General features: G+C 50.8%; 1 protein-coding gene across 1 annotated transcript in view; it reads left to right on the top strand.

Annotated features, from left to right (window-relative positions):
* ARHGEF18 (Rho/Rac guanine nucleotide exchange factor 18) overlaps positions 1-22625 on the top strand; it is a 52472-nt gene that overhangs the window by 5799 nt on the left and 24048 nt on the right. Inside the window, exons 2-12 of the mRNA XM_079960419.1 lie at positions 1386-1525; positions 1953-2446; positions 4613-4817; positions 5086-5203; positions 6247-6304; positions 7130-7174; positions 7410-7490; positions 7608-7713; positions 8517-8673; positions 18920-18987; positions 20191-20254. Coding sequence (XP_079816545.1) covers positions 1386-1525; positions 1953-2446; positions 4613-4817; positions 5086-5203; positions 6247-6304; positions 7130-7174; positions 7410-7490; positions 7608-7713; positions 8517-8673; positions 18920-18987; positions 20191-20254 — 1536 coding nt within the window. The remainder of the gene's footprint in view (positions 1-1385; positions 1526-1952; positions 2447-4612; positions 4818-5085; positions 5204-6246; positions 6305-7129; positions 7175-7409; positions 7491-7607; positions 7714-8516; positions 8674-18919; positions 18988-20190; positions 20255-22625) is intronic.

The raw sequence follows: 22625 nt of genomic DNA, 5'->3' as shown, positions 1-22625 counted from the left end.
AGGGGGGGGTGTCTCCCCATCCCCTCCTGCCTCTGGTGCTCCTTCACTGCCTCTCTCCATGGTACTAACTAGGGATTGCCAAGCAGACCAGACGCGCAGAGGGCCTTGTGTCTGTTGTTGGTGCTGCGTGTGAGAGCGAGCCAACGAGAGCGCCTGGTGTTCTCATCCATGGCAGCCCGCACATTGCCTAAAATGGTCTCCCTGCAGCCTCGGGCGCTTCCTCTCCCCTCGAAGCAGCCGCCCCTCCTGCGCACGGCATGTCCCGGAGCCCACAGGGCCTGATTTATCGCCTGTTGAGGCTGGAGCATCTCCCATCTCTCGGGTGGCGGGGGGGAGAGGTTCGGGTTTATGGATCAATGTTAGAGAGGCCCTGGGTGAGCCTAGGACAGCACATCTGGGGCTGCAAAACAGCCGGGTGTTTCTCTTCTCCCCACCTCTCACTTGAAACAGCAGCAGTTGCAAGCACAGCTGCTCTTCTGTGAAGAGAGTAGAGCTGTGGAACTCCCTCCCACAGGAAGCTCTAAAGAGGAGAGGGCAAATTCACGGTGGATCTCATGCCCTGTACCTTCCTGCTGAAATCCAGCAACTTCCCACGCCGCAAGAGTTCCGGGGTGGTGGTTCTTGCCCCCGTTTCTGTTTCCTCTCTACTGCGAGTCGCGGGGGACAAGGGCTGTCAATGGCTACTGCCAACGGATAGTAGGGGAGAAGGGTTCAGGTCCTGCCTACAGTTAGTGCCGCACCTTGTTTCTCCAAAGGCCTCAGTTCAGACAAGAGCTGTTTGCCCCTCTTCTCAGGTGGGCAGAGGGGAAGAGGATGGCCAGAAGGTTCCCTGTAAGTGGGAAAGCAATAGAGCCCCTTGGAGGCTCGCTAGTTGGGGAGGAAGCCGGACAGAGAGGAGGGGGTGTAGGGAAGAGGTTGGCACTGGGAAGCTGCCCCTCTGCAGCGGAGAACGTGGCCCTCGGCCCTGCCTCCTCTCATGCCTGCTTGGCACGGCAATGGAGTACAGTTGAAGCTCAGAAAGAAGAAAATATGGAGAGAGAGAGATAGTCTGGAACAAAGGTTCTGGAGTCTTAATCTTTGTGACTTGGAGTTTGCGACCACACTTTGTAGGATGTATGAACTGCCATGCTTTTCTTAATCCAGGGGTGGCAAACATCAGTTACAGGGGCTGAATGCGGCCCCCAGGCTCCTCTTTCTGGCCCACAGAACCTTCCTGAGGCCACACACCCTTCCCCCATCTTCCTGGACTGTTTCTGTCCAGTTGGAAAGTGCCCTTGAATATCGAGAATGTCTCTTTCTGGCCCAGATGGAGGACACAAACTCCTCACTCGGTTGGGAGATTCTTTTTCATGGGGGCCGCAGTTAACTCCCTCCTTCCTCTTCAGGGTCTGAGTGCAAGCCGGCAGCGCAGGATTTCCACGGCAGCCGGACCATCCCGGCCTCAGGTTGCAGCAGCCCAGACGCCTTGTCCCCGTCCTTGACCGCTGAGGATGAGGTCTTCTTCGGCAGCATGGCGGAAGAGAGGGTAAGGAAGCACCATGGGATCCATCCCAGCAGTGGGCTGGTTGCATGGGTGAGGAGTCTTGGGCCAGGGAGCGGGATGCGGCCCACAAAACCCCCTCTGCCGGACCCTTCGGCCTCCATGCCTCTTGCCAGCCCTCCTTGAGAGTTTCTGCCTCTGGGCTCCAGGGATGCCTCTCATTTGTCCGGACGGAGGGCAGAGAGCAGCCTGCAGTCAACATCATGGACTGGTTGCAGGCAGAGGAATGATGAGAGGCACCAGCTGGGGAACTCCCAAGTGAAGAAGGAGGCAAATGAATGTAATAAATATAATATTTACTGTGCCCCAGTCTCTGTTGCCTTTCTGTCCCTCTAGGGAGCACCCTCACAGCACCCCTGCGAGGTAGGCTAGGCCTTTTGCCACTCTGACCCCTCCCTCCCTCTCTCGGCAGGAGGACGCCTCCTCTCCAGAACAGGACGCCTCCCCGGGCACGATCCACAGCAGTGCGGAGGACCTCCTCTCGATAGACTCGGCTCTGCAGGGCTCAGAGTATTACAAGGACTTGGGACTCTCCTGGCCGCCCATGGAGGCTGCTGTGGCTGGCGGTGTGGCTTCCGCAGCAGCCTTGTCCCTCGAACAGACATCCCCGGGGGCCGCCGGCTGTTGCACATTGGCTGAGAGGCCCAGGGGCCACGGTGGGGTGCTTCCCCAGACCCCTTGCCCCTGTGGCCCCGAGGGGCAGGCCAGCTTGGACGCGACACCTCACTACCTGGATGCGGACTGTGCCTGCTCGTGTGGAGCCGGGGGCCGGGGGGCCTTCTCCGGGGAGGAGTCGGGAGCCGCCTTGGAGGGCACGGAAGCATTTCCCATTTTGGCCCGGTCCATGTCCACCTCTCGGAGGCACAGCTGGGAGGCGCCCTTGTCTCCGACGGACGGCCAGCGCAGGTGAGTCTGGCTAGGGTCATTCCAAAGAGCCCCTTCTCCATACCAGCTGGTGAGGCCTTGCTGGGGGTGGTTGACTTGCAACAGGGCCTTTTTGGTAGTGGCTCCCCAAGTGTGAAATTGTCCTCTGCAGTGAGGCCTGAAGGAGCCATTCAACGGGTCGGAAGAGTTGGGGGAAAGCCACCCCTACTGGAGCCTTCTGCTCAGGGACACACTTTGCGTGTGTTCAGATGAATAGGCTTGCCTGGGCCGAGCCTTTGGCTCTGTCGGGTGTTTCTTTTTTCCATGAGATTTTCTGGGGCAGCCTTGACAAAGGAGACGGTCTCTGTTCTTTCTCTCTCTCTCTCCCCAACTCTCTCTGACCTGCTGTCAAGTTGCTGCTTCTCATCACCCTTAAGAGCTTTGCGGACGCTGTGCGGTTGTGGGAAAATAGCTCCACTCAGACAAAAAATAAACAGTGGAAGGGGGGCGGGAAGAAGCCTCCTCCTTCCATGGTTTTGCATCTATTTGGAAACAGGCCCGCTGAAGTTAATGGGCCTAAGTTAGTCATCTCTCCATGGAAGTCAATGGCTTTTTAAAAAGGATGGGACAAATTCCTGGAGGAGGAGAGGGCTAGCGATGGCTGCTAGCCAGGACGGCTCTGAATATCAGCTGGAGGGGAGAGCTGCTCTTGCGCTTTAGCTGGGAATGGGGGCATCTGGTCAGCCATTGTGGGCTAGAGGGGCCCCTGGCCCGATCCAGCAGCTTCCCTGATGCTCCAGTTGGCCACCCCTGCCTATGCCGTTACTCAGCTCTTGCCTTGCCACGGAATGTGCCCTTGATTCAGCTGCCTTGGGTGAATGCCTGAATATTCTGCCAAGTGCCCCCAGTTTGCTCCGGTGACCCCAGGCCTCGCAAAGCCGGCTTGGCTCCTGTTTCTCGTTCCCAAAGTGACGCCGCTCAAAAGCCATCTCATTTAGGGTGCCAAGCACCAGCGACAGAGACAGAGACAGCTTTTGGGCTTTAAACCTGCCCTGCCACTTCTGCAGAGTGGAAACGTTGGCAGGGCCTGCAAAGGAGAATTAAAAATACATTTTGTTCCGCGGGGCTAGGGAACTGATGCCAGGCGGCCACCCTTTTTAAGGCTGCGGCTGAGCAGATCTCTCGCGGGGAGATTGCCCTCCCCTGCGGCTCCGAAGGGGCACTATTGATCGGCCAGGAGAGAGAGGGGCTATTTTTAACTCTCCCCTCCTTATAAGGTGCCAGGGCAGGGTGGGGGTGGGGAAAACAATCTCCGTTGGCGATCTTGGCAGGTCTCTTGTCGAAAAGGAGCAGGAGCTGCGCTGCTTGTGTCTGAGGCCTGGCAGACGGGGCAACACTGGTGGCAACCTGAGCCAAACTTGCACATAGATGATTTTTTGATTATTTTTTTGCAAAGGGGCTGGAACCCCTCCCTGCCCCACATCTGACCAGCCCTCACCAGCGAGCACAAAGGGGTAGAAGTATCTGTACATTTCCTTCTGTCAGTTTCTGTCAAGCTCCCTGCATTTCTTTATAAATTCTTTATAAATCCTCATTTTAGGGCAAATTCTGCCAATACGCACTTTCTTTGGTGACTGTACAAGCAATCCCTCTTCCTCTAATGAATTGTTGTGTATTATTTTCCACGAACAACATATTCATTTCCATGCCCGCTTCCCTCTCCAATATGCCCGTTTTCCACAAAAGGTTCTCTGCTTGGAAAACGGCCTCGCAGGTTTCAGAGGAGCGTGGACTGTGGAGGGAGTCCTGCATTTCGGTCCTCACGGTGTCCTGGAAAGAGTGGATTTGATCAGCCCGGCTTTAAATGTGAACCGGTTCGAATTCCTCCCCCATCCCTCACCACCACTTCCTCTCCAGCATTAGAGAACGACTGAAATTGACCATGCCCATTGATTTCAAAGAGGGCTTTGCCTCCCTGGCTGTCGAGTCTGAAATTTCGAGGGGGAAACTTGAGCAAGGAGCTGTAAGGGGTGGGGAGAGTCAGGGCCTGTTTTGTCTTAGGACTCGTCACTTCCTCCAGGGAACCTCTGACTAGGATGGCTTCAGAAACAGATGATGAGACGAACCCAAGGAGGACATTGGTGACTCCTAACTGCAGAGTTTCTCTCATTGCCGCCAAAGCTCTCCTTCCTTCCCCAAAACAACCAGGTTCAGCCTGGACGCCTCCGAAATGGGAAGCGACGCGGAGCAGGACGACGACGAAAAGGAGAAGCCACCTCCTGATCCACCACACGCACCTCTAACAGGACTAGCAGCTTGGAGCGGCGTCGGCAGCAGCAGCAGCACAGTGATCAAAGTGGAGATCGAGCCCTTGCGCCTGGACCTGGGCCTCGTCCAGAAGCCTGGCAAAGACGTGAGTCGCCTTAGGTGGTAGCGATAACACAGAGACTCATCTGGCGTACGAGATGAGATTCCGGGTATTAAATAAGAATAATAACACTATTTTGCAGCACAAAGTTTTCTATGGAAAGGGATTCCACCAGATTTGTGGTTTGGGGATGGTTTTGGAATAGGATTCAAAGCCCTACAGGGCCCTTCATGCTAACAGAATCTCCTTCCTTCCTTCCTTCCTTCCTTCCTTCCTTCCTTCCTTCCTCCTCCTCTTCCTTTGCTTTTCCCAGGGTTTCAGCAGTGCTGGAGGGAAGCGGCTGAGGTCCAAGTCTGTCCCAGCCCCCTGCGATGGCGCCTCCTCCTTGCGCATGTCCCGCAGCCTGGAGGTCTCGCTTCCGGTCACCATGGGTCAGTGGTCCTCGTGGGACATGGTCTTTATTGCATGCAGGCACAGTGACCGGAGTGGGAGAGGGCTTCTTGTCCAGCCCCAAATTTGGTGGGACTCATTTATGTCCCAGGCTGATGGGTCCAGACCCAAAGAAAAGGGAACTCTCCGTTTTTCCTTAGAAGTTGTTTTTGGGAGAGAGGTTCTCCCAGGCTTCTCCCTACGGCAAAACCATCCCAGGGAGTCTATAGGCCTTGAGCTGGAATTCTTGGGCCCTTCTGGAGACTGCTGCTATTTCATTCCATTCATTTCATTTATATAATGCACCTCTATCCAAGGGCCACAGGGCGGTTTCCAGTATGAAAACACCAAACCGTGTTTGTGGATGGGGATGCAAATCACACAGCGGCAAATTTGGCTTGCTTGAGCAAAGCTGCTTTGGCCATCTGGCGCAATGACCCCATTCCCACACCTATCCCACCCCAAAAATATATCAGCCTCCCTTTCTCTTTTGCCAAGAAGATGCACAAGAAAACGTGGGGGTGATAGCACTTTGCTCTGGTGCCGTGTTGTTTTAACTTCCCTGTGCAAGTAAGTCGGAACAGATGCTCGAGAAGCGCGAGACGTCGTCTAATCCACATGTCTCCCTACCACCCCCGCCGCAAACTTTCATGCAGACAAATCAGGATGTGGGGCTGTTGTGGTTTTGTTTTTTTAAAACACAAAGGCTGATCGCTTTACAATGTGATCAATTTATCCATCTTTTCAAATAATAAGCACCGTACTTTTCCATGTACAAGACTAGGTTTTTTTCTTTAAAAACGAAACTAAAAAGTGGGGGTCATCTTATACGTGGATAGTGCATAGGGTGGATAATTAATTGGCTGCTGCCACGGCTGTAAGCAGCTATTGGGCGTGTTAGTGGCAGCTTCTGCTGGCAAGGGGACAGACGAGAGGCGGATTTTTTAACACGTGCGGGTGAGTGATTTTCAGCAAACCCCCCCCCCCCAATATACATGGAAAAGTACAGTGAACAAATGTTGCTGCTTCTGGTGTTGCATTTCAGGGATAGCGCCCCCGGTGCTGGAGCTGATTGAAAAGGACCAGGTAGCCCCGGAGCAAGTGTAAGTGGCCTCTGCCCTTTGCCCCCAGTTCACACACCCCACAGACTCTGAGGATGCCCCCCAAACGCTTCCACCACCGTCTGCTCTGAAGCGCTGCGTAGTGCAGAACTGGAGAGCCCCCTCCCGCAAGGACCCAGGTCCGTTTGAAACGGAGCTGTGAGGAATCTCCCACCGGGAAAATTGGCCTGATGTATTTTCTTTAGGGACGCAGGTGGCGCTGTGGGTTAAACCACAGAGCCTAGCAGTTGCTGATCAGAAGGTCGGCAGTTCAAATCCCCGCAACGTGGTGAGCTCCCGTTGCTCAGTCCCTGCTCCTGCCAACCTAGCAGTTCAAAAGCACAAAGTGCAAGTAGATAAATAGGTACCGCTCCGGCAGGAAGGTAAACGACGTTTCTGTGCGCTGCTCTGGTTCGCCAAAGCGGCTTAGTCCTGCTGGCCACATGACCTGGAAGCTGTACATCGGCTCCCTTGGCCAGTAAAGCGAGATGAGCGCCGCAACCCTAGAGTCGGCCACGACTGGACCTAAGGGTCAGCTGGGTATTTTCTTTACACGATAGAATTGCAGAGTTGAAAAGGGACCATGGGGGTCATTTAATACAACCCCCTGCAGTGCAGGGATCTTCTTTTGCACTTGAACCCACGACCCTGAGATGAAGGGTCTTGTGCTCTACCAACTGAGCTGCCCATGGGTCCCAGGAAAAGATCCAGGGCTGTGGACATAGCTGTACCCCTGACGATGGCGGGGAGGGGGGCAGATGGACATGACACGGGCATCAATTCTCGCCTCAGCCCCGTCTCTGACGTTATCCCTTCTCTCAATAACAGGCTGATGGTGCAACAGGTGCTGAAGGAGCTGACTCAGTACCACGGGTGAGTCTTGGTGGTTGTGGGAATGAATCATCATCTCAGAGTGGGACAGGGGGGAGGCTGGAAAATGGTGGCGGCAGAGCATGTGCTTTGAATGCAGAAGGCCCCAGCTTCTGAGCACCAGGGCTGAGCCTGTTCCCTGAAGCATCTCTGTTTTGTAGCCACCATTTTGACGCTCAGCTCAGAGGAGCCACACCCCCCCCTCCTGACATATTTCCACGCCTGGTTCCCGTTCCAGGGCAAAGCACGGGCTGTGCGCCCCCGAAGGCAACGGCGAAGCCCCGCAGAACCTGACCTGGTTCGAGTTCCTGTCTAACGAGTGAGTGATCCACTCTTGCGGGGGGGGGGAGCGTGCTCCGAAGGTGTAAGAAATGAATTTAATAAAGCTTCACACGAGCCCCCTGAACCACCCTCCGCCCTTTCTTTCCCGACCCAGGACTGAAGACAGTGGGAAGAGCGACAAGGCCGAGAGAGGGACCAAGGTGAGGCGCCGCTTGAGCAACCTCCGCAACCGGGTCACCGGATCGTGGCAGAAGGAGAAGGTGAGGGGCAGAGCCGGGCAGAGGTTTGGGTGGTCTTTGCTGGTTGGCTCGGGAGGGAGAGCTCTCTCCTGCTCCACCCCAACCAATGGAGGTGGGTGCCCACGGGAGATGTGCGGGGTGGGAAGCAGGGAGCCTGGAAAGGAGGCGGAGCCAGAGGCAGGGAGAGGCGGAGCTAAGGCTTCCCAAAAAGGCAGTGGCGGCTGGTGCCCAGAAAGGAGGCGGAGCCAGAGGCAGGGAGAGGCGGAGCTAAGGCTTCCCAAAAAGGCAGTGGCACCTGGTGCCCATAAAGGAGGCGGAGCCAGAGGCAGGGAGAGGCAGAGCCAAGACTTCCCCAAAGGGCAGTGGTGGTTGGTGCCCATTGGAGCCCATGAAGGAGGCAGAGCCAGAGGCAAGGAGAGGCAGAGCTAAGGCTTCCCTGAAAGGCAGTGGTGGCAGGTGCCCACTGGGAAAGCAGGGAGCTCCAAAGGGAGGCGGAGCTAGAAACAACAAGAAGTGGAGCTAAGGCTTTCCCAAAGGGCAGTGGCGGCTGGTGCCCACTGGAGCCCGGGAAGGAGGCAGAGCCAGAGGCAATGAAAGGTGGAGCCAACTAGTTCTAGCTTTGACCCCCCCTTCTTGAGTTCTGCAAGGGGCAGCAATGAGCTGGAGGAGGAGGGTCACCCCCTTGACCGGTTGTAAGCAAGGAGGCGGGCAGGTGGGGGGCAGGCTGAGAGGTGCGGAGGGCCACCTCCGGCCCCTGGACCTGAGCTTGCCTGCATTTGGCCCTGGTGGTTCCCACGGTCTGAATTTTCTGCTCTTCTTTTCAGGGTAAGAGCAAAGGCCGCGAGAAGGAGGCGGTGGAGGTGAAGGAGCAGCTGCGGGCACTGCATGGGCATGAGCTGACGCCGGGCGCCTTCTCGGCCACTGCCTGCTGCTCCCTCTGTGGCAAGAGCTTGTGGAACAAAGCAGGGCTGCAGTGCTTGAGTGAGTAGTGCCCCCCCCCGAGGTCACCGGGGGCTCCCCTGGCCCATGCACGCCTGCTTGGCGGGGCGGGTGGGTCCCGGGCACCGTTGCACCCTGGCTTGGCACCTGCTCCCTGCAAACTCCTCTCCCTCTTCACATGCGATTCCCAGCCACGGGCAGAACTGCTTTCGGACAAAGCTGCAAGTTTTGTGGCCAATCGGAAATAGGTTCGGTTTGGGCATCGATTGCTCAGTTTTGCGGGATGGCACGGAAAGCGGCACAAAACAGCGCCAAACCCAGCACACACAACCCTGGCACTGGTTTGGGGTCAGGTTGGGTTCGGGGGCCATTTGCTTGTGGACCCAGTTTGAGTGTCGATCGCTCGGTTTTTGGTGGGGAGGTGGCACAAAACATAGGGTTGGCAGTACAAAACCGGCACAAAAATTTGGCGCCTGTTTGGAGTCCATCAGAGGACCGGCATTAATTAACTTGTGACCCCGATTTGCTGCGCCAACTTCTCCACTTGGAGGGGAGGCACGAGAAATGCAAGGTTTTCAGCACAAAACAAGCGCATTTCGGGGTCGCCCGTTAACGGAGCTGGCAGCCGTTGAAATATTGCCTTACCATCAGGGTGGATTTGATTTGATTCACGATTTAAAGCACTAGTTAGTAAGAGTTGATTCAAATCACTTTTTTTACAGAAAAACTCAGCCTTGCTGGTATAATCTTAATATTTACAACCAGATGCAGGTTTCATTTTTGGAATAATAAATTTTCAGAGTAGTTTTTACAGTTGTATCAAAAATTGCAGATTTGGTTATACTTTTAGAAATACACTGACAGATAATTATGAAATTACGGTGAGTTTTAATAAGTTAACTGTTTATATTTGGACAACTTTTCTGCTGTACTTTATTTCCTTAGTAACAATTCAAACATGTTGTATCCATTTTTGTTAACTGTATCCATGTTTGTTAACTGATGTGGTTAAATGGATTTTTTTTTTTTTAAAAAAAAAGCTTAGACTGAGTTTTAGCGCACATGAAAAACTTAAAACAAATCATCATTTCCTGATGAATAGCCTTTGGTCTATAATGTAACTTAAATAGAAAAGATTTTTCCTCCGAAAGCATTTTATTTTTAAAATCTGATTTAAATGAAAAAACCCCAGATTTAACCCAGAAAAAAACCTGAATTTTAAATTATTCTTTAAAAAAATCATTGATTTTTATTCACCCTACTTACCATCCACCAGGAATCCACATCTTAAAGCCTTTCTGTTGGTATCTGTCCTTCATCCGAGCGACTTCTAGGCGTGGGAACGGCAGCTAGGGAGACAAATAAGAGCAAATAAATGGAATGACTGAGCGCAGAATTCTATTTTGGAATTGGAATAGGGTTGGGAGAAAGGGACCCCTGTGGGTCATCTAGTCCAGCCCGCCAACATTGCGACACATAAAAAATATTATTTGTTTGTTTGCCCGAAGGTTGCAGCATTGGAAACAATTTGAAACAGCTCAATGAGCTTATTTATGCAGCTTATTTACGCAGTGTAAAAAAGATGACATAAAATGATGACTAAAAGATTGTTTTATTTTGTTTTATTTTTGTTTGTGAAAAATTTAATAAAAAGCCATTTTTCTAAAAAAAATGGAACAGCTGAATGAAACCAATGGCTGTAAACATATATTTTGAATGCAAATTAACAGTGATTTAAATAAAAATTAAAAGAATATTATTATTTTTGTAAACATTTACAACTAAGAAAACAAGAGTAAAGGTTAATAAATAACAATCTGGGAATTAATTAAATGCAAGATGTAATTGGAAGAAAATTGGGTATAAAAATGGTAAGAAGATAAGAGCATTAAGTTTAAAGATGGAAAATAAGACAAAAGTTAAGCAGAAGTAGCAAATAGTTAAAGAACCAGAAGGGGAAGCCGAGGGACGTTATGGGGTGGGGGAGTTGTGCTTTATTTTTCTCTTTATTTTTCTCTTTTATATGTTAAATGTGTCGAATATTAAATTGCAAAATCTAATTTAAAAATAAAATTAATAATATTAAAAAAACATTATTAGTTTTCAATTACCATCCAATAATATCCTCATTATAACAATACCAATTTATAATACATTAATACTGATTAAAATATTAATAGAAAAATCAAATATTTGTTAGCCAAGCCAGACATTTTTTTTTTAATTGAGCGGGTTTTTTAAATGTTTGATCAGACTTTGTGAACCGAACAGTTCAAGCAGAAAACACCTAACGTTGTAGAATTTAATTTAAATCCAAGGGGAAATAGGTTTTATACTCAGAGCAATGAAAGATCATGACTATTAATTTCAGAGTAGAATTGAGGTGGATCTGCTAAAACGCTAATTTATTTCCTCAGGACTTTGATGGACAAAGACGCCAGCCAAAGGCGGACATTCAATTCAAATTTTATTACATTAAGTTTAAAGGCGCTTTGACTTTAAAGCTGAGGTGATTTTAATGTTCAAACACTAAAACATTAAAATAACCTCAGCTTAAGGGTTTCAAGGCAGCCTGTCAAACGGCCTTTAATCAATGTAATAAAATTTGAATTTTGTGTGGTTAAAAATGATTTTGCGTATATTAAATTGATATAAAACACGTCTGCATTCTCCTCCTCCTTTGTTAAAACCAAGCTCTGTGTGGGGTGTTTTTTTAATATATAAATTTCATAAAATTTAGACACGGCCTGATTGTTAAAAATGATAATAAAAAATCCCTCAAAGCATTTTGTGAGGAGATAAAAAGACGACACTGAGGAAAATTCGCAAAACTGCTTTAAAATTACCTCAGCTTTTCTTTTTTTCTCAAAGGCAGCCTCTCAAACTGCCTTTAACTTTAATATTAAATAGTGAATTATCACAGTCCACGAATTCCCACGAATTACAAAGGGGCGGTGTGAGGAAATAATAAAAATTGAAGGAGATATATATAAATTCAATAAATAAATAAATAGTCGGCTGAAACTAGAAAATCGAATTAAAATACAAATAAATGAAATTGAAATTGAAATAAATTGAAATTGAAACACAAATAAATGAAACGTATTCCCCCCCCCCCTTATTTTGCACTGACGGAAAAAAATGCGAATTAATTAAAATAAAATAAAATAAAATAAAATGAAGGGGGAAATGTAAAAAAACCCTATAAAGTAGTGAGAAAAAGGAGCGTGTGTTGTTTTATCACGATATTATGACTATTATTATGTGATTTGCCGGTATTCTTTTCCCCGCCAAAATAATAAGACCTCGAAAGGCCGACGCGGTTGCCATAGCGACCAACCGTCGCGAGAGGGAGGAGCAGAGGCGAAGTCTCGCGATACCTTGAGCCGCCGCCTCTGCTCCTCTCTCTACCGAGCCGCGGGAGCTTTCGAAAGGACAGCCGTGGGATCTCGCGAGATCCCGGGTGGGGGGGGGCGGGGCCGACCTATCCCTGCTCTCCGTGGCCTGAGGGGAGGCGCGCCTCGCGAGAGCCTGCGGGAATGGGCGGGGAAGTCTCGCGAGATGGAGGGCCGAGGGGGAAGTGGCTTAGCGAGGAGGAGGAGGAGGAGGAGGAGGAGGAAGAAGAGGAGGCTGCGCCGGTCGGGCTTCCTCGGGGCGCCAGGAGAACCCGCCGCCGCCGCCGCCGCCGAGAGAGAGCCGGGTAGGCGACGCGGGCCCCTCCCGATGACGTCTGGCTCCTTCTGATGACGTCAGAGGTCAGTGGTTGCCAACCTGTTATGCCAAAGCGAGGGGGGGGTGTTGTTCTGTGTGTGTAGAGCTGCATGGAGCTGGGTGTCTTGAACGTCAAGTTGCTAGTCCTCATGCATCTAAAGTGAGGATTGGAAAGCCTGTGGCCCTCCCAGATGGGGAAAGTCAAGTTGCTAGTCCTCTTGAGGAAACAAGCTCCTAGTCCTCCTGCATCTAAAACGAGGAGGGGGAGCCTGTGGCCCTCCCAGATGGGGAAACTCAAGTTCCTAGTCCTCTTGCAGAAAATCAAGTTGCTAGTCCTCTTGTATCTAAAATGAGGGTGAGGTGCCTGTGGCCCTCCCAAATGCAGAAGGTCAAGTTGCTAGTCCTCTTGCAGAAAATCCTAGTCCTCGTGCGTCTAAAACGAGGAGGGGGAGCCTGTGGCTCTCACAGAGGTGGGAAGTCAAGATCCTAGTCCTCTTGAGGAAACAAGCTCCTAGTCCTCCTGCATCTAAAACGAGGAGGGGGAGCCTGTGGGCCCTCCCAGATGGGAAAAGTCGTTCCTAGTCCTTTTGTACCTAAAACGAGGGTGGGGGGAGACTGTGGCTCTTGCAGAGGTGGGAAGTCACGATCCTAGTCCTCTTGTATCTAAAATGAGGATGGGGGAGTCTATGGCCCTCCCAAATGCAGAAAGTCAAGTTCCTAGTCCTCTTGCAGAAAATCAAGTTGCTAGTCCTCATGCATCTGAAACGAGGATTGGAAAGCCTATGGCTCTCCCAGATGGGGAAAGTCAAGTTGCTAATCCTCTTGAGGAAACAAGCTCCTAGTCCTCCTGCATCTAAAACGAGGAGGGGGAGCCTGTTGCTCTTGCAGAGGTGGGAAGTCAAGTTCCTAGTCCTCTTGAGGAAACAAGTTCCTAGTCCTCTTACATCTGAAATGAGGAGGGGGAGCCTGTGGCTCTTGCAGAGGTGGGAAGTCAAGATTCTAGTCCTCTTGAGGAAACAAATTCCTAGTCTTCCTGCATCTAAAACAAGGAGGGGGAGCCTATGGCCCTCCCAGATGCAGAAAGTCTAGTTCCTAGTCCTCTTGCAGAAAATCAAGTTTCTAGTCCTCATGCAAGATCAACGCCCCTTCTGTAGTTTGCAGCAACCAGTGGGGGGGGGGGAGTTCCACCGTTTAACACCGTGCTGCATGAAGGACCCTCCCACTGTCTCTGACCGCTGGCTGGGTTGCCTGAGACGGCCGCCTCTTTTGACTGGGGCGAGCAAAGCCCTGCCTCTCCCTAGGTGTGGTTTGGCATCTTGCCTCTGACCAATTCCCTCCGGCCGCTTCTGGTTACCTTTCAACGGATGTTTTGGCCGAGAGCGTTTTGGGCGAAGGGGAAGAAGGGAGCGAACGCCAACCTTGCGAAGGAGAAACGCAGCGGACGGTTTGCAGTTCTGCTCCAAAGTCTAAAGTCCTCGCTGGCGCATCCGAGTTTGTGGCTGAGGGCCGTGTCGCCCAGAGGCTTCTGCAAATACCAGCCCAAACCACCTGCCGTAATAATAATAGTAGTAGTAATAATAATAATAATAATAATAATAATAATAATAATAATTTTATTATTTGCACCTCGCCTATCTGGATGGTTCGCCCCAGCCACTCTGGGTGGCTTCCAACAACCAACTGAGCTCTCTAGGCATCAGATTTAGATTATTCCTACAGTTTTAATTTTGGACACAATGTGGTACATTATCGGCATGACAGTGCTATAATATAACAATTGTAATAGGTTAAAGGAAAGCAACAATTTATCAGTTTTAGAGTTAGGCCCGTAACTAGTTGCAGTTGTCATGACTTTACTGTTCCCTGCAGGTTCACCCAACGCCTTAATTATATAGTTTCCTTTGTGTGTTTAAGACACACCTCTTTTAACTTGGACTTTTGACACATTAGGAGCCACCCTATAAGAACACTTATTAAAACTGCCTTTTAAAATGGCTCTATCCTGCCAGTGGACCTTAAAGGGGGATAATAATAATAATAATTGCCAGGAGGACTGGAATTCTCTTGTTTTGCGGGCTTGCGGTGTTCGTGAGCCGAAACGGATGAGTACCAAGGTACGGCAGCCAAGGTACGACTGTATCACTACACACAAGGCGGTTTAGGGCAACAAAATATATGACGAACATGCACCTTATAATAAATTCCAATACTAAAAGTCACAAGGAAGCAGAACTTCAAAACAGAACGGCTTGTATCAAATAAAGTAATATTCAGTGATCTGTTAGAATATAATAGTACACAATAAAATTAACTCTCAGGTCATCAGCAAACAGATAAATTCCTGTCCGTGGTCGCCCTCCCTTCGCCACCTCCCTCTGGCAGGGAAATTTGGGGCTCTGTTAATCCCTTTTCCTAAACACACCTTGCCTCACTTTTATATGCCAAGGGGTTGGAGGAATCCCAGGAAGGCCTTGGCAGGAGTGGGACGGCCTTGCTGGGGGTCCAAGAGCTATACAAAGTTTGCGCAGGTGTTGAAGAGAAGCCTCTCCTCTTAGCCTCCTCTGTTCCAGGCGAAACATACCCAGCTCCTTCAACTGCTCCCCATAAGGCCTGGCTTCCAGACTCTTGGTCACCCTTCTCTGTTAAAATTCAAATTCTTACTATCTTCTCATTTTCATAGCTCCATTAGAATGCATGGTTCTTTATTAAGCAGCATAAAGATTAGGTCCCTGGCCCCAGGGGCCATACATGCATGCATGTGGCAAAATGCAAATTTTTTAAATTTATGATAATCCCATTTATCATCCTTATCGTCTCATTGACATCCCCAGCAAAACTCCTAATTCTAATGTATTGTATGCATTATTTTTAATCAAAGTAAACATAATGGTTATAATAATAAAATGGGAGGATGGAATTGTCAAGGTGGAAGGGAGACTGTTTGAATCAAACCCAAAACCTTGGCGTTACCAGCGCCACGCTGGAGGAAAGAGCTTCCTGCTGTGTATCTCTGGCTGCGCATTTCCCCCGCTCTTGGAGTTTTCTTCCGCAAGCAAGGCATGGCCAGAGGTGCCCTGACCAGCAGCTCATGTTGTTCCTTCCAGATGCTCCTGCACTCCAAGCTCAGCCCTGTGATGCAGCAGCAAGCAAGGCCGATGCAGTTCCTGGCTGCATCCACGGAATTCTAGCGTCCAGGTCAAGGGGAACTAGGCAGGGCCATATATCGATATATCGCCCCAAACCAGTTTAAAGTCTGGGGGAAATAGATTGGTATATGCTTAGCTGATGATGCATCACGATGCTGAAAACCAGATATTGCCCTAGTAGAAACCAGCCGTTGAAGAAGCAGAGCATGCTTAGCCTGACGCAATAGCCATCTTCAAATATTGGAAGGGCTGTCACATTTTTATACATATTTTCATTTTTGCCGCTCCAGTGAAACCTGGAAGTAAATGATTCGGTTTTCGGAAGCTGAACGTGCCTTGTGGCTTCCGTTTTGAGTTTCCCTGTTGTGCTGAGGCTTCCACTTTCAGTTTTCAAATGTTTTGTTTGTTTGTTTTCAATTTTTTTTATTTATTTTCCAAAAATTTAAACCAAACATACATACATCCTGTTTGAATCTTGGTAACATTATTAAGTGACTTCCTCAAATCCCCTTGGTTGGATTTCATTATATATCATTTTAAGTTTTCCAAAATCAATTTTCACAAAAAAAATAACTTGATCACTTAACATCTTTCATTCTTTCTAATTTAGCTTTAAGCATCTTAAATCCTATCCTTACATATTTAAATCCTAAGCCTATCTGATATTTGCAAGCTTTTCCAATTAAGTTATCTTAACATATTTAGCTAAATAGTCTTTAAATTTCATCCATTCTTCCTGGTACTCCTCCTGTTGAGGCTTCCGCTTTCAGTTTTTGAATGTTTTGGAAGCCGAACAGTCTTCCGGAACGGATTACGTTCGAAAACCGAGGTCCCACTGTAGCAGGAAGCTGTTTCTGAGTGTTAAGAGGGGTTTCAACAGGGGGCTGGACTCCCCCAGTAGGTGAACTCTCCTCTGTTGGAGGTTTTCAAACAGATATTGGGGGCCAAGGATTCCTCTGCTGTGACTTCTGCCTTGCAGAGGGTCCCTTCTGCACCTGCAGGCCTCAGCCGGGTCTCGCTTTCTTTGCCCCACCTGTCCGGACACGTGTCCTGGGGCCGGTCCCCTCCCCACCCCAAGCCACTAACTGCACTCCATGAATCCTCCCCAGATTTTGCCCCCAAGAGCCCCTGCAGGAGTTTGTGTTTTTAAACAAGGCAGGCAGGAGGGGATCTCTGGAGCCCGGCCTGTTCGGTTTCTGTTTATTTTTGCCCTTTCCCACTTCCTAGATGCTCGGAATACCTTTCGGGGTGAGGTCATGCTAGGCATGGGAGTTCCTGGTTTCCTTCACCCTTTCCTTGCTGCTTAAAAAAAAAACCCCGTTCTGATATAGCTGGTTTTGGGGCTGAAACGTGTTTCACCTTGGGACTGTCGGCCTTGAGGCGAAGGATCCTTTGCAGGTAGAAAGAGATGCCTTTTTGTGGAGTGGGGGCCATTTAGAGATTAGCTCAGTGGCTCTCATCTGCCTCCCCCTCGCTCTTTCCAGATCCCATCCCCTTTTAGCAACATGTATAAAACAGAGCAGTTATAACGGATGAAAATTAAAAGGTGGGAAACATCTGGTCCGCTCGGTCGGTAGAGCACGAGACCCTTTAATTCTCTGGGTTGCGAGTTCGAGCTTCCCGGTTGGGCAAAGTTTTCCTGCATTGCAGGGGATCGGACTACGTGGCCTTTAGGGTTATGAGCGCTGCTGCCAGGCCCATAAACAGCCGCTCCCCTGTGGCGAGCGGAGATCTTCTCCAGGCAAATAGGCTTGGGGATGAACAGAAGGCTCCCATTTCCTGGGCCCCGAGTGCCCAGGCACACATGGAAGTTCTGTTTTTATCTCCCAAGGGGGCTTAATTCCCTGGTGCGCATGGGTTTGCAAAGCCAGTTACCCCCTGACTACGCACCTCTGGCATTTGGGGTTGTTTTTAGGGGCCTTTGAAGCAGACAACCCCACACACTGCTTTCTAAGCAGCTCTGAACGTTCGTTGCCCTCATTCTCATGTGGGGCGGTTGCCCCACCCAGTCTGCAGAAGGGTCAGACTGGGAACACCCTGCTGTGGGCTCCCCACCCCCTTCCCACCGGCCTCTGTCTTGCGTGAATTGCTGAAGCCGGTTCAGCTTGTCTTGGAGACGGCGGCCTCCGATTCCTGACGTCTTCTGTGCTTCTGGCAGTGGCAGGACGAAGGCAGCAACGAAACTGGTGGTTGCTGGTTCAGAAAGAGCTTACAAGGGTGGGTGTGTTTTAAGCAAGAGCCTCTTTATCGGAGGAACCTTGTCGGAGCAGCCAAACTGTCTCTGGAGGTTCCCAGGGTCATCCTCTGCTACCTGCAGACCTATTTGGCATCTCGGCCTGAGAGCCAGACTGAGCACAGGCCTGGATGATGGACCCGTGGCTTAGCTTTTAAAGTTTTCAACGTTCTGTTGGGGCTGCCCAGGGTGACCAGGGAAACCCAGCGGGGTATAAATAATAATAAAAAGGTCAAGGCCCCGTGGGCGGTTAAGTCCTGTACAAGGCGATTCTGGGGTTGCGGCGCTCATCTCGCTTTCAGGCCGAGGGAGCCGGGGTTTGTCCACATACAGCTTTTCCGGGTCATGCGGCCGGCAGGACTAAACCGCTTCTGGAGCAACGGGACACCGTGACGGAAGCCAGAGCTCACGGAAACGCCGTTTACCTTCCCGCCACAGCTGTACCTATTTATCTACTTCCGCTGGTGTGCTTTCGAATTGCTAGGTTGGCAGGAGCTGGGACAGAGCAACGGCAGCTTATTCCATTGTGGGGATTCAAACCGCCCACCTTCCGATCGGCAAGCCCAAGAGGCTCAGTGGTTTAGACCACAGCGCCACCCCTCTCCCTCTTTACGAACAAGAAATATTATTATTAGCATGGGATCATAGAATCATAGCTTTTTGGAGTGGGAAGGGATCCTGAGGGTCATCTAGCCCAACCCACAGCAACGCAGAAATATTTTGCTCACCATGTGCTCGAACCCACAACCCCGAGATGAAGAGTCGCGTGCTCCACTGAGCTATCCCAGCAATCAGAAACTCAGATATACAAGCCAGGCGCCAAATGGCTCCATAAACCAAGGTTGCAGTTCCCACAATGGAATGTCCAGTTGCCATTTATTTATTAAAAAGTCTTTAATTTTCAAAGGATGGACTTGCCGTGATTGATTCTCATTGAAAGATCTGGCTAGTTCAGCGGAGCTTGAGCTGTGTTCAGAGTTTTGAGAACTTAAAAGAAAAGTCCCTTTCTCCTGGGACAGTTTGGCAGTTGCTGTTCCCTCCTGCGACAGGGAGTTCCACAGGTGAACCACAGGGCTTTCTGCAGGTTGGGCTGAGCGCTGCATGTCATCTCTGTGGCACTTGGCGTCGGCTTGTGACTTGTGGGATCGGCCTGGCGCGAAGGAAGACCCACGCTTCTTTTTTTTCTTCCTCTCCTTAGATTGTGCAGTAAACGTCCACAAAAACTGCAAGGCCCTCTTGCCTGAATGCAGTGGGGCCAAGCCCAAGGTAAGCCACCTTCCTCCCTTTAAATCTCGGGCCGGGGGAGGGCGGGGAGACACAGAAGGAGCTCTTGGCCTCCCTTCATCGCCAGCTAAACATTGTGATACAGCAATGATAGATCATGGCATCTGAAATAAGGACCAGGCTATGCAAAGGCGTCGGCTGGCTTCGTGGTTTTCCCCGCACCCTGATTTTTGCCTTGCCTGTTCTTGCTTGTAAAGGTAAAGGTACCCCTGACCATTAGGTCCAGTCGTGGCCGACTCTGGGGCTGCGGCGCTCATCTCGCTCTATGGGCCGAGGGAGCCGGCATTTGTCCGCAGACAGCTTCTGGGTCATGTGGCCAGCAGGACTAAGCCGCTTCTGGCGAACCAGAGCAGCGCATGGAAACACCGTTTACCTTCCCGCCGGAGCGGTTCCTATTTATCTACTTGCACTTTGACATGCTTTCGAACTTGTAGGTTGGCAGGAGCAGGGACCAAGCAACGGGAGCTCACCCCGTCATTGCGGGGATTCAAACCGCCAACCTTCTTATCAGCAAGTCCTAGGCTCTTTGGTTTAACCCACAGCGCCACCCACGTCCCTCTGTTCTTGCTTAGGGAAGTTTTTAACGTGTGATGTTTTATCACTTTTTTATCATCATTCTTATTAATATTCTGTTGGGAGCTGCCCAGAGTGGCTGGGGAAACCCAGCCAGATGGGTGTGGTATAAATAAATTATTATTATTATTATTATTATTATTATTATTATTATTATTGAAATTCGCTGAGCCGGCTGAGTTAACAGGAGCTGCAGGAATCGAGAGAAGCTTTGGCCATCTTCGTGCTTTTCCCCAAACAGTGGTACCTCGGAAGTCGAATGGAACCCGTTCCATAAGTCCATTCGACTTCCAAAACATTCAGAAACCGAGGCACGGCTTCCTATTGGCTGCAGGAAGCCCCTGCAGCCAATCAGAAGCTGCGTCGAACGTTCGTCTTCCAAAGAACGTTCGCAAACCTGAACACTCACTTCAAGGTTTGCGGCGTTTGGGAGCTGAAACATTCGACCCGCAAGGTGTTCGGAATCTAAGGTACAACTGTATTGTGATTTTTGCATAGCACGCAAATGTCACGATTCATGATATCTTCCCACTTTGAAGCCCTTCAAGTCCAGTCTCCTGTTCTCATTGTGTTTTGTCTCTCCTGCCTCCCCTCCCCTTTTCTATCTTGCAGCAAAGAGATTTGTTCCTCCGCCCTCCGAGCTCTCCACCCAGTTCGCTCCGGAGCTACAGCCCAGGTTCGTAACCCCAAAGTAATCTGTTCCTGCGGCTCTGGCTTTCCTTGCAGACGGGGCTGTGGCTTTTCCCCCTACCAGGAAAGGCGGCAGCGTTTGGGCCTTTTCAGTTCAGAGGAGAGGCAAGGAAGAGGCCACCTGGTTGAAGTAAAATCACGCCTGGCGCATAGCAAGTGGGCACAGGAGCTCGCAGGCACCCAAATGTTGGAAGACCTGGAACCGACAGGAGGAAATATTGCCTGCAGCACATGGCTAGACTGTGGAACTCCCTGCCACAGTGACGGCCACCAACTTTTTAAAAAGAAACTGGACAGCTTGGTGGAGGAGAATTGGGCTATGATGGCTGTGCCCTTTTGCATCTATCCAGGAATTCTTCTGAATCCCAGTTTCTGGAAACCACTGGAACCAGTAGAGAGAAGGTCTCTTGTGCTCACCTCCTGCTTGCAGGTATCCCATAATAGGCAGCTGGTCGGCTGCTGTGAGGTCAGGAATGCTACTAGATGGTCCATTGGCCTGATGGAATGCTACAAAAGTGGGGGGTGCTCGGCAGCCCAGAAAGCGGCTCCCCCTTTTCCTCACTCGGGAAAGCTCTAGAACGCTCCTGAGTGGCCTAAAATCGCCCTATGTGCGCCTTTTAATGCTTCTCTCCCCCCCCCCCTTCATCTCACCTCATTGTGAAACCTCGACAAAAAAAGGGAACGAAAAATATCACAGAGCCCTGAGAAAATCGATAAGCTGTTTTCCCCCCATCGATTGCTTGCTTGGCAGCTGTGAAACGGGGAAAAATAGATATCTATCTATATTATCAGGTTGGCTGGTTGTGCAGGCGTGTTAAATTGTGCCGGTTTTCTTGGCTCCCGGCACTGAGTGGGGCTAAAAAAGAAGAAGAAGGAGCTGGGTAAGGGATTGGAGGCGGGTTGGGGGGGGGGGGAGAGCAGGCCTTTTTACCTCTCTGCCTAGCGGTTGAAACATCTCTGCGGTGCGCAGTCTGGTCTGTCAAGAGAAGCAGCCGGGGAATCAATGTCTTTTCTCGGCAGCCTGCAGGCTGTGCTAATTGAACTCAGAAAACGGCTTGCTTGCTTTTCGGGGAGCCTGGCTTGTGGGGGGCAGAGGGGGGGGAGAGAGCTGGCCGGACGAGAAACCGTTTCGGGGGCCGGCGGTTCTCCCACTCACCTCGTGGCCCCCCCAAGCCAGCGGAGGGCAGAAAATAAGATGGAGGGGGGCATCCGTTGGACGGCTCCAGGGCTGTGGAGTTTGCATGGCTTTCAGCTTGGAATGGGGGATGAAAGCGCCCGGGGGGACGACTTCGTTTCGGCAGCCCCCTCTGCGTGGCCGTGGGCCTGCGTGGCGAGAATCGTTTCCGTGACGGACGTGGGAAGAGCCTGCCTTATCAGGCCCCACCAGGCCAGCTTCCTCGTCTCACGGCGGAGAAATATCCCCGAGAACCCAGGAACCGAGGTAGACTGCCCCCGAGATGGAGGCTCTATAAAAACTCAAGCCGAGTCCGGCTGCCGCAGCATTGGACCAGCCCAGCCTCCCCACAGTGGCCAACCGGACGACTCAATGGGAAACCCGCAAGCCAGATTTGAGTGCGAGAACCCTCTGTCCTCCTGTGGTTCGTAGCAACCGGGATTCAGAAGCCAAGCCGCTGTGGCCGGCAGCCTTCGGCAGCCCTCTCCTCCTCCAAGGATTTGTCTCTTTGAAAGCCGTCTAAGGTCAGTGTCTGCCGTGGCCGCCTGCAGCAGTGCGTTCCGCAGTTCAGATCTTGCACCACGCGAGCAAGCCCTTCCCTTTTGCTACTTAAAGCTGCTTTCCTCCTTCCGGTTTTTTTGCCCGGAAGAGCAAAAACATAAGCTCCCCACATGCAGATAAAACCTGTGTGGATCTTCCCAGCGTCTGGTTTGGGAGAAAAGGTTGGCAGAGCTTCTACCCTGGCCTGATCCGCACCGCATTCTGCCTGCCGCTTTTCCCATAGCACCTCCAGGCTGCTGTGCGGACGAGAACGGCCTGTTCTTCCACGCTGGGCGACTGAAGCGATGTTGGTTCCTGGGAGAGATTTTTCCCCTCCTCCTGCCCCTTGTGGTTTCCCTAGAGCTCCATTCCAGCAAAACAGGCTTGTCAGGAGTAAACAGACCCCCATGGGGAGAGGCCGGACAGCCTTGCTGTCTTCTTAAAGCCCAATATTCCCAGAAGCCCAATATCCTCAGTGTCACCAGCACTGTCTGGCAGCAGCTGTTCTCGGGGCTTCAGCTGGGAGTCTGCAGGCAAGGGCATCGCTTCTCTGCTCAGCTGCGGTGCTTGCCGTACGAATGAAGCAAACCCCCCACCCCCCAAAGCCCTTGCAATTCCTAGTTAGGTCCTTGGTCTCTTGAGC

The sequence above is a fragment of the Podarcis cretensis genome (genome assembly GCF_951804945.1).
Source record: "Podarcis cretensis genome assembly, chromosome: 18".
Taxonomy (NCBI): domain Eukaryota; kingdom Metazoa; phylum Chordata; class Lepidosauria; order Squamata; family Lacertidae; genus Podarcis; species Podarcis cretensis.
Note: the sequence above shows the minus strand (reverse complement) of the source record. Positions and strands in the feature narration are given on the sequence as shown.